Genomic DNA, 12,100 nt, shown 5'->3' with positions numbered 1-12,100 from the left:
TTTATATAGTATTCATGGTGAGAAATAGAGGCATTTAAAAAGGTATAGAAATTAACTGCCATCTTAGCCAACCTGTAGATCACACTTGTTGTTTCTAAGCTTGTAATTGTTTCCTGAAACTGATCTAGTAGAGATTTTTATGCTAATCTGTACTAAAAATGACTTTGCTTTTTCTGGCCACAAAAAGCTGGCTACAGAGGAGCATTTGATTACAGCAAGACAGCTGCACCTACTCTCGTGAAATAAATGGACTTGGATGTACAGTCTTTTGTGGTGGTGTCTCGGCAGCCAAACAAAGGTGGCCGCATTTCTATACCCAGTCTGTAGACTCAGAAGTTTCAGGCTTCAATTTTATTTTACTTTGCAAGGAACCTACGTGGACTATAATAAACAATTTAGAGATGCTGTGCTGAAAGCTGGCAATGGATAAGGCATGAACATAAAAGGAGTCTATTCCTAAAGCAAATATTTCTTTTATAAATCTTAAGAATGAAGTGGCTTTCGCAATCAATTTTAAGACTGAAGGACTGAAGTATCTGGCTCTGACACTAGGTATATAATTTGGGGCAATTTATTTACCTCTGTGAGCTTCATTTCTTAACTGAAAAATGGGAATAATACTTGCCCAAGTTTCTCTTGAGAACCTAAATGACATAAAGTGCTTTGTAAGTTCTAAAGTACATTAATAAACACTGCAAGTAAAATTTTCCTGTCTTATAAATTTCTCACTTTAAACGGTTATTAAGAAGTGGTTGTCTATATGTGGGATATAAACCCAAATGCAACAAATGAACAGGACAGAGACTCAGGTACATGGACAACAAACTAGTGGTTACCAGGGGGTAGCGGGGAGAGAGGGGAGGGGAGGTAGTCGGGGTAAAGGGGATCAAATATGTGGTGACAGAAAGAAATCTAACTATGGGAGATAAACAGTATAAATATATATATATGCTTTACTGTTAAAGTGTACAGATGAAACTTATTGGATTTCGTTAACCAATGTCACCATAAAAAAAGTTAATTAAAAAGAAAAAGTGGCTGTCCCCAATATGAAACAAAAACCAGATCCAACTAAGTTACTGCAGAGGAACTGGCATCAAGTGGTCTCTTTCAACTCAATCCACTATACTTTACAGGCAAAAATTCCTCCAATTAGATACTTTACATCTTGACTATATTTCCTAGTATATTTTGCAAACTGTTTACAGAATTTAAAAAAAATACTGTACAAGGCTTTCATGATACCTATATGCTATTTTCTTTTCCTTTAATTTCAATCTGATTCACTTAACTCTATAAAATGTGTGTCGGGGGGAGGGCAGTTTATAAAATAACTACAATTGTAATCCTGTGGGCCAACTCTAGGCTGTACGCTCTGTAACAAAGCACATGTTATACCAGCACTTAACCAAGCAGCCTGGCACACAGTAAGCATTCAACCAATATTTATGGAATAGTTCACTACATCTACCTCGTTCTACCTAATTCTGCAAAAATGACAATCTTTGTTTCATCTGTGGGGAGACTATCATCGACTCGATCTAACTTCTAATATCAGAGTTTGTGAAAATACTTCTTGGCAAATTGAAGTTTTTAAGCTTTTAATAAATTCCTAAATTTAGAGAACATTCAGGGTTTATAAAAACAAATGATGGGTACCTTAAAAGGTTAACCAATGCTTGTTGCATAAATGTTTTGGATACATTATTATGGTAGATTGAAAATCGGGCCATATTTTGCAGCTCCTCCCATCAAGACGAGTCTATTTCCTCACACCTTGAAATCTGGCCTGCCTTGTGACTTGCTTTGACCAAAAGAATATGGTGAAAGTGATGTTCTGTCAATTCTTGAGGCCAGCTTTAATGCTATTGCCTTTGCCTTCTCAGTACTCAGAGACCATAAGGCCAAGATAGAAGACCACATGGAGAGGCCCAGCTGTTCCACTCAGCTTCCAGTCAATTTGCCATCTGAATGCAGAGAACCCACATGAGACTTGCAAAAGAATCATTCAAACAAGACACAAAACTGTGAGAAATGATAAACTAATTTTTTAAGCCATTAAGTTTGGAGATGTTGTTAAGATGTAATAGGTAACTGATAATAAATAATCTCACAGCACAACCACAAGTGTGGTTTTACAGTTTAGAAAACATATCCGGGTTAAATAATCTGCCAGAGTCACATCACTCTTGTGACTGAGATGCAGGTATTAAAAGGCCACCTGTCGCTTTCATTGTCACCCTGCTGTCATGAACCTGATCAGTTCTGCCAAGAAGAGAGGCACCTGTTAGAGCTCTGGATATAAAATAAACTCTCGATAGCTTTTTTATAAGCTGCTTGGATAATGCGTCCTGATTTGATATGTCTGCTGGGCCTGTCTACGACAGGGAAATGCACTGCCAGCCATCATGAAGACCTGACAATCCACAAATACACCCCATTGTTCGCTGAAACTCAGTAACACTAACTTATCCCAATCAAATAATTCAGTGACATCTTTGTAATTATATTCATTTACATTTTTGCCAGCAATAATTACACAAATCAGGGGCCATATAGTACATGATATTTAAAAAAGTTAGATAGCTTATATTTAATAATTTCTTAATTAAAATCTTTTTATATACCCAATAGTAAACCATATACCAAAAAATAAGTAAATAAGAACTTACCTTCAATTGTGATGGTGAAAAGATTTTTGAAGAGATTTTACCACAAGAATCTAGTTTGTCCCCATCAAAAATAACATATCTGAACTTTAAACAAAATTCACATTTTATTTAGGTTGAAATAAACTATACAAATTGATTTTATTCACCAAAAATAACAGTAATATTTTCTGTATCATTCCTAGATAAACCACAAAACACAGTTTTGTAGGTTTTCCAGGTTTTACATACAATTCAAGACGAGGCAGTAGATATAGTCATGGAAAAGAACAGAATAAAACAGACAAATCAGTTGTCAGTATCCATGGCCTCTGATCCTGTCTTGACCATGAAACAGAAGTGATCAACATATACCTGCTAAAAAGCTTATGAAGATATAGGCTCAACAAAGGAATGTAAACAGCAAAAACCAGATGTGGAACAATAACGACAGGCTCTTCCATTCAAACTTTAACTGTAACTTGTTCCTTTAAGATTGCTAAACAAAATCTACAATGAAATCCTTGTTTGGCAAGCTCACATTTCTTTCACTGTCTGGTAATTCCCTTAACTGTCCATTACAGATTTTTAACAGTATCCTTAAAACTCCTACCATTCAAAGGTTAGTCGTGAGCTTCATTATAACATTTTATAAAATTTATTCCTTCCTTCTCACACCTCCTCGAAATTTATTTTTTCAAAGAACTGATAACTCAATACCTGACAACTAGATGCAGAGTGATAATAAATGTTATGTCTAAAATGACTTAACTAAAACAATTCCAAAGTGCCATTAGCAGAGATCACAAAGAAGTGTAACATGGCACTTTCAATGCTATCTTCTGGAAGAACAGTTAAGTCTCTAAAGCATGAGAATTCAAACATGGGCCATTTAAACAGGCAGATTATCAATGGATAATGTACTCGATGGGAGGCCTCAAGGTCAAGATAGTCAATGATTAAATGACCTACATACACCTTACAGCTTTTCTATAAGATGTTTTCAAATTTCTTACAAATATTTTTCAAATATCAAATACAACAAAGCCTCTCAGGTATTCTGGATGGTTTCTGAATTATCTATAGGAAGCTCTGACTTATTTGTATAGAGTTTGATATATGTGTCCACCATTAAATCCAGATCATGTTTTATATCAAAATTTATGTTAAGCAAAGCTAAGTTACTTGACCTTTGGTCTGTCAAAGTGTTCCTCAGGTATGCTTTGAGACGCTTTCGCCCATTTTCATAGCGTTCATTCTCAACCTTCATCACAGGAAGGATACACAGGACCTTCAGCAATGCATAAACGTTAGGAAAAAACTTGATGTCTGGCAGGTGGAGGGCTTCATAAATGGTAGATGGAAGCTCTATATCTTTCCCTCTGTGTTTCCACTTGATTCTCCAACAATGCAGCTCAGCTGAGAGTGTGTCAGGATTGGGTAAGTCACTTCTGTACATGTCAGCATGGTGCTCCTCTGATGTATTGAATTTCAGCTGTCCCATGACAGAAGGTACCAGAGATAAGCATTTAAGAGCTTTGAGGTGCTGTTCTGAGAATATATCTTTCAGTTCCTGAATAATGTGTTCCACTGTTGGAACACTTAGAGCTTCTTTATAGTAACTCTCAGAGGTCAGCTGAGATTCCAGGTTACCTTGCTGAGCTCTGCGGAATTTCCCGGGGAGCTTCATCTGAATATCAAGTTTGGTTGCCAAATTGGTGGCTTCCTCAAACCAAAATTCATGATAAACTTCAATATTTTCCATCACTTCATTTAGTGAATGCAGTACTGCAGTCAAGCTACTGGCTGCAAAGAAGACATCAGAGGTTTGTCCCTGGAGATTTTTCCCAAAGGCTCTTGTAAAAGATAGAACATTTTTAAGAACAACAATGGTAACGATGAAATCAAAATCTGTTACTGCACTACAGAGTATAAATGCTCGGCCAGCTATACAGTTATTCCACCTAATATTTGTGTCACTATTTATACCATCTAAACATAAAACAAGTGCTTGTAGGAGGTCCACTAAAATTTCAAAAGCGTCATGCCTGCCTGTCCACTGAGAATGGCAAATTTCCTTTAGTTCTTTACCCTTTTCTTCATTGTTTTGAAAGAGTATAGAAATTACATTGTCAAGCTCTAAGAGCAGTTGTGGTGATCGATGGAAAAAAGAACAAACTTCTTCAATTGTTCCTAATGCAATAGACACTCCCATAACAGGCACAGATTTTGCCAACCACATATTTAAGGCACAGGAAGAGCAGAGTGTGTAGACAGCTTGGGGATATTTCTCTAAAAGTCTAGAAGCAACAACTTTCATTTTGGAAGAAAATCCACTGGACACAATGTAAGCCTGGCCACGACAATACTCCATGTTTAATCCCCACTTTTCAGTTATTGTAGTGTGAAATTTCATAGCCAAAATTTCGGCATCAGCTTCATAAGGCAGGAAGCCCACAAATTCCTCTCTCAGGTTATGAGATTCGTCAACAAACCTCACCAACACAGGCAGGTGCTCTTCCCCTGCTATGTCCACTACGTCATCAGTGATAATGGAAAAGAAGTGAGAGTCTCTCACTTCCCTGAGGGTTTCTTCCCGAATGCAGCTTTCACAGATTTCTAGCATCTGTTTCTGCTGTGTTTTTGAACAGAATAATGTGTTGACTGCTGTTGTTTCAAAGCGCTTTCTCAGAACCTCTTCACCAGAATTTATCCGGCACTCCAGCAGAGCTTGAAAGTTATCAGGAGTAAAAAGACCTTCCGGGATTTCGTCAGCTTCGTGTCCATCCAGAGGTATGTTTTGTTTTCCCATAAGAATCAAAATTTCAAATAAAGATTTTAAGTATTCTTTGTTTTCCTTCTCCTCAAGAGTTAAAGGTAAAATGTCTTCATCCTGTTCTTCACCCACTTCTTCTGCACTGGGGTTCTGAGCACTGCTGTTGTTTATTTCTTTATGTTTTTGTTCCTGTTCAGAAGTTTCATCAACTGGAAAACAAAGAATTAATTTTATAAATAGGCTCATGAGGAACCATACAAACAAAAAATTTTACATTCTTGGTTAAATATTTAAAATCTACAAACTCATTCATTCAACAATCACATGGTACCTATTGGGCCATAGACTAGGATAGAGATTAAAATAAGACATGCTCTGGTGAGGAAGACAAACACTGTAAACATGTATTTTAATTCTACATGTAAATGCTGTTATAACAAAGAAACAATTTCTTATAAACTTAACAAGGCAAATTACATATATAAAGTAATAACAGACAGAAAAAGGAAGAGAACTGTGCTGACATTCTTTATGTATCACACTACTCCCTCTACAGGCAGGTGGTATAAACCCATTTGACTACTGACAGTAAATAATTGCCCAGTCAGACAATTAGAAGGATTGAGGTAAAATTCAAACTCTAGCTTGTCTGGCTCCAAGGTCCATGTTGATGTTGTTAATATCAAACCATGAATATGTACTTCTACATGGGAGATGAGACAATTATTTAAACCAATATAATATAAAGTATATTCATGCAATTTTTGAATATTAGAAATCTTTTGCTTAATTTCTTCACATTTGGATGGGAAAACTAAAGCCCTGAAGTTAAGTGTCCTACTCACAGTCATACACACAACCCTGCAAGTCCTGGCCCCTGTGGTCACCTCTGGATTCATTTTCTAACCATCATGGGTTATTAGAAGCTCCGACAACAAAATCAGTGTAGTTCCCCAAAATCTGGCACCCTATATCAAGCTACTCTACTTTTGCATTTAACACTCTTCCCTACTTTCTTTGCCTGAGAGTCTATGTCTCTTCATCTATAAAAGGAAAAAATAATAGTACTTACTTCAGGGCTATTGTGAGAATTAAATGAATTAATATGAGTAAGGCACTTAGAATAATGTCTCGGCACACAGTAAGCACCCAATAAAAACTTATGTTAATAATAACAATAGTAGAAGGAGGAGACAGAGAAGTGACAGTAATAACTGACAAGAACAAAAGTAACTTCTAGTCCTTATCCTCTGGTGACACAGCTCAGGCATCAGTACCTGGAGAAAAGGCTATTGTGATTCCTATTCTCTACAAGGCTAAGTGTCCCCACAGCATTTATTACTTAAACATTTACCTAGAACTTATTATGCACCACACATTGAGCAGACAGAGATTCTGCTTCGGTCCTTACTGGTGCCTTTCCTTCCCTACACTGGGACACTCTGTGTGCCTGTCACCCCTACCACACTGAGAGTACCTCGTGGGGAAAAGGCAAAGTGTATGGTATAGTGGCACTAAATAAAGACAGACTGAACTAAGGCTTTATTTTAGTCTCACAGATAATTCCAGACCACAGGACAATGCCTATCACACTCTTACATCATTCTCACAGCAAGTTTGGACATAAAACATATTTATTTGTCCTTACCAGATCAAGGCCTTTTTAAAAAGCATTCAGAAGTTGAGTCATTAACACTATCACTTACTTTTTTTCTGTTTCAGTGTCCTGATTTCATCTTCACTCTAAATGACAGGAAAAAAAGAAACATTTTTAAGAAAACTAAATTCTAGTTCATTATGTAGATTCACAAGTAAAAAGCATATCTGGAGTCAAATTTAATTCTCTGAAGAGCATATTCTTTATAAGGAACACATTCTTCAGACAAATGATAAGAAAACCAGAAGAATAATTTGCTAATGACTCCAAGCTTATAAAATACTAGGAGGGAAAGAATACATTATTTAACTCACTTTATACCTAAATCATCATAACTTTGGGTTATAAGTGTTTAGTGGTAATAAAATGCATGAAAGTATACCATGGCATTTGGGATCAAATCAAAGGAGACACAAATCCTATCTTCCACCCCAACCTAAGCCAGGGGGACACCAGGTTAAGAGGGAGTTGCTAGATTCCAGAACCTAACACAAAATCTATGAGAAATCCCTGGAAAGCAGAAAGTAACACAATGCTAGTATGGAAAAGAAATGACACACAGTATAGAGCACCAAGGGTTAGACAGAGGAAGAACTTTCCCATTGTATCCTTTTCTCTCCCTCCAATCCACTACAATGCTTAGATCACAACCCGCTCTATTACTATACTGGGGCAGCTGTACTAGTGATAGCTGGAGACAGCATGATACCTACTGGACAGCATGGGACATGACGCTGATAACAAGAAACTATCAGCAGGCTAGCCAACCTGAAACATTCCTTCCTTATCCACTGGGCTGCAGAGTTACAAGGATGGCAGATCTGGGAGAGTGTGCATGCTGTATGGTATTTGAGGTTCCTCGAGGGGCAGAGTACAGAGAAATGATAGCTAGAATAGGAAATGTTTGAGCTCCTCACCCCTGGTATAAATTACTAAGAAGAAAGCTGATGCAGAGGACTCTTGTGTAGTATCAACGTTCATTTATGAGAAGTCTCAGAAAAACAAATAAATAAGTAGAGAAGAAATGCATGAAGAAATGAAAACTGAGGCTTTCTCATAACTTAAAAATTTAAGTCTGAATAAGAAAAACCTCACATTTAGTTATAGTTGAGCCAAATTTAAAATGTCAAACATAAAAAAAAAAACAAAACTAGGTTTTGAGGGAGAAAAAGCAGGTCACCTAAAAATGAACAAGAATTAGGCTGGCATCGGACTTCAATAGCAATAATGGACACAAAAAAAAACTAGACAAATCAACAACACATAGACTATATGCATCCTCCATGTATCACTTAATAACGTTTGAAATAAAAAATACAAAATGGTTTAAAAAATGAAACCATATCTGAAAACTGAAAACAAAAAAAATTCTATGGAAAAGAAATAGGGGAAATTACAAAATACTCACAGCTGAATAATGAAACTACTACTAAATGTCTAGAATTGTGAGATATAGGTAAAATATGCTTAGAGACACTTATAGCTTTAGATACACATAAATACGAACTAAATACTCAAGAAGCTAGAAAAAGTGCCAAAAAGTAAGTCCCTCAACTCAAGAAAAAACAATAAAATATCTCACATGTATAGCAATCACTGATAAACTAATCATTATTCTTTGAAAAGACCATTAAAATCATTCTAGGAGAAGAGAAAGGCAAGCATTCCAAAATCCTAAATTTTCACAAACTTTTTGTAAACATATAAAACACAAGAAGAGAAAATCAGTAAATTGAAATGGCAATCAAAATATTCCCTCACCCACCCCAAGCACTCTGATGGTTTTACCAAGTTCAATGTAACTTTCAAGAGCAGAAAGTACCTACCTTATACAAGTTTTTCTAAAAAAATTGAGAAAAAAAAGGAAAGCTATCTAACTCATTTTATGAGGCTAACAGAACCTTGATACCATAACTGGAAAAAAGGAGTGCACGAAAAGAAATTTATAGACCAACACTTACTTATAAATGCAAAATCCTAAATAAATTATTGACCAAATCCAAGAGTATAAAAAAAACAGAGATATACTGTAATCAATTAGGATTCATCACAGGAATGTAAAGATGGTTTAACATCAGAAAATCCATCATTGTTATTCACATTTAAGAATGAAAAGACTGTGAACATTCCTACTCATTAGGTGCAATGAAAGCATTTGGTTAGTTCAACAAATTATGACAAAGACTCTGAATATGAGTACTAGAAGGTAATGAAGGGAATCTCGGCTTGACAAAAACTATCTTAATACCAACAGCAAATATCATACTTAATGAACAAGGCAAATGTCCCAGTTGCGACCTTATTAGGACTATTCAACACAGTAATAGGGATCTTGACTAGACAATAAAACAGGCAACAGAAGAAAATTAAAATTCTAAGAACTGAAAGAAGAGATAAATTTGTCCTTATTTGTAGATAATATAATCAACTAGATAGAAAACCTGCTGGACTATTAGGATTAATTGAAAAAGGGTCTTTGAAATTGCTGGAAACAATCTCATCCAGAACATATAATCTATACCAATAAAAACTATATATATTTAAAAGTAATCTAAGGAAGAATTGTACACATTCTCTTTTAGAGAACTGTAATAAAATCCCTGAAATTTGTTCACATTTTGAATTTCTGGACTCCTAAAAGTACTTTGATAGCCTTTTCAAAGAAGCAGTATTTAGTTTTGTCAATGATTATTGATATTTGATAGCCATTTTATTGTTTTTTTTTCCTTCTATTTTTGGCTGGTACCACAGTTTTGAAAAAGAAGAGCTAAGAAATCACCCTATTTGAGAGAAAGACATATTATAAATTCATGGTAATAAAAAAGGTATGGTACAGCTGTGAACAAATACTCCAACAGAACAGAACAGAGCTCCCAGAAACAGCCATATCTATCTATCTATCTATATATATATATATATAAACTCAGTATATGACAGAGGTGGCATGTTATACCACTGGAGAAAAGGATGGATTAATAGACCATGTCGGGAAAACTGGTTCTCTATAAAAAGAAAAAATCAGATCTCTACTGGACACCACACATACAAAAGAATGGGAATGGTAATAATGAAAGAAAGAAAAATGAACAAAATAAGGGCCTTGCTAGTGGCAATGATATGAGACAGCCATGGACTGAAGCATCTGAGTAATTTCATTTTGTTCACCTAAAGTCAGCACAAAGCAGGTGGGTTTCAATCTTTAGAACTAAAAGATATCACAGGATTATAAAAACATGCATAAATGATGCCATATACAAAGATTTAAAAGCTTCTTCTAAACCCCGTCAGTACTTAATGGCAATAGAATCCTTATCTTTAGGTAAAACTATCAATTTGTGCTGAATTCTGGAAAAGTGCCTCAGCTCTACTTTCCTTAATACAAAAGAAAAGGTAGTGTTTGGTTTTTTATTTTTCCCAGGAAGCGAACGAGCTAGCAGCCTATAATTACTAGCACACTTTGGCCCAAGTCAATGACTATCAACTGGCTAAAGTCGAGGGACATTTTCCAATTAAATACTAAAACAAACTAATCACTTTACATCCAGCTACTTCAATAATCACCATAGTGTTCATTTCTGGTACTGCTACCTTTAGAATAGAGTGTAACTTGGTTCAATTTTAACATGAATGCATCTATATTTGATTTCATGGTATTATGGGGAAGGGGGGGTGGGAAAGCTGAAAGCACATTGACATACCAATTCTTTTATTCGTTTTCTGTGTCTACTATGCGGATTATTCAAATGACTGGTAAGATCAAATATTGTTGGTATTGCATTATCTCGAAGAACTGTCCTATAAGGACTCTGAAAAAGAAAAATGTGTTAATTCAGAGACAGTCCTTAAGAATGCATTACACATAAATAAATTTCTATCGTAATGATTTCCCCGGTACTCTTTCAACTCCAGCTCTAAAGTGTGGAGAGATCTGAAGAATTGATGATGTCAGTTCAGATCAGCTTACTATTTCTAACTCTTTTTGCATTTGCCCTTTTGATAACTTACTATTTTAAATTGAGAAACTGAACTGATAACATGCATAAGAAATAAAATGTATTTGCATTTTGCATATGTATTTTTAATTCAGCCTCTCAGCTATTTGATCTATTCTGCCCTTCCATAAGCCCAGCAAATCTACAACAGGCACAAAAGTTTCTCAAATAACTTATCTTCTTGTATGTTCTATAATTATTCTTCCCTTACCTGATGTTCACTCCACTTTTGCTACTATTACTGAGAAGCATTAAGGCACAGTGAAGTAATATTGGACTGGGATCCAGGAGACCTAGAAACTACGTCAAACTCAACTAGTGACCCACTATAAGACCCTGGCCAAATACTTTCTCTTTCTGGACCTCAGTTTCCTCTTGTGAGTAAAATTCAGGTATTGAACTAGATCAACATTTCCGCAAAATGAAATTATTCATGTACTAATGATCGTAATGCTTGCCACTTCAGTTATACCATCTTTACTTTTACACAATCTACTCACTTTTTTAGTTACCACTGCCTTACGCAATTAAAACTATAAAATGATGGTTTGATGGGCTAGTTATATTTTTAACACATATTATAAAACTTCTAAAATAAAAATTGATTCATGTGCCACCTGAAATCACTCATACCACAAGTAATATACATAATCACACTTTTGTAAACCCTGAACTAGGTATTTCTAAATCCCCTTCTAATTCTAATGTTCTTATCATTGAAGGATGACCAGACTCTATTCTAATTCCTGTTAACACAATCCAACCTGGCTAAAAGCTGGATGAATACTTAGATGGTGACAGTTTTCCATAGCCAGCCCAGAGGAGATCAGGTAGGGACAGGTAAAGTAACAGATGAATAACTGCTACTACATTCCCCCAGCTAATCCAAAGAAACAGTGCCTTTAATTTCTTCCAGAATTTGTACTGAGGAAGACAAAACACTTTATTTTCAAGAGTTTTTCTGGGAGCAGTGATTGTTTCAAAGCTGACTATTAACACATGATCAAAGTATATGCCAAACAAAATA

At 35.6% G+C, this 12,100-nt stretch overlaps 1 protein-coding gene across 1 annotated transcript in view; it reads right to left on the bottom strand.

Moving 5' to 3' along the window:
- Positions 1-2,785: 2,785 nt before the first annotated feature.
- Positions 2,786-12,100, bottom strand: part of THAP12 (THAP domain containing 12) — a gene marked incomplete at its 5' end in the record, with an annotated part of 25,770 nt that continues 16,455 nt past the window's right edge. Inside the window, 3 exons of the mRNA XM_011368434.2 lie at positions 2,786-5,633; positions 7,131-7,167; positions 10,780-10,887. Of these exons, the coding sequence (XP_011366736.1) occupies positions 3,700-5,633; positions 7,131-7,167; positions 10,780-10,887 (2,079 nt within the window). The remainder of the gene's footprint in view (positions 5,634-7,130; positions 7,168-10,779; positions 10,888-12,100) is intronic.

This window comes from Pteropus vampyrus, unplaced genomic scaffold, assembly GCF_000151845.1.
Source record: "Pteropus vampyrus isolate Shadow unplaced genomic scaffold, Pvam_2.0 Scaffold141, whole genome shotgun sequence".
In the NCBI taxonomy this organism is placed as follows: domain Eukaryota; kingdom Metazoa; phylum Chordata; class Mammalia; order Chiroptera; family Pteropodidae; genus Pteropus; species Pteropus vampyrus.
The sequence above is the reverse complement of the archived record's forward strand: the minus strand, read 5'-3'. Positions and strand labels throughout refer to the sequence as shown.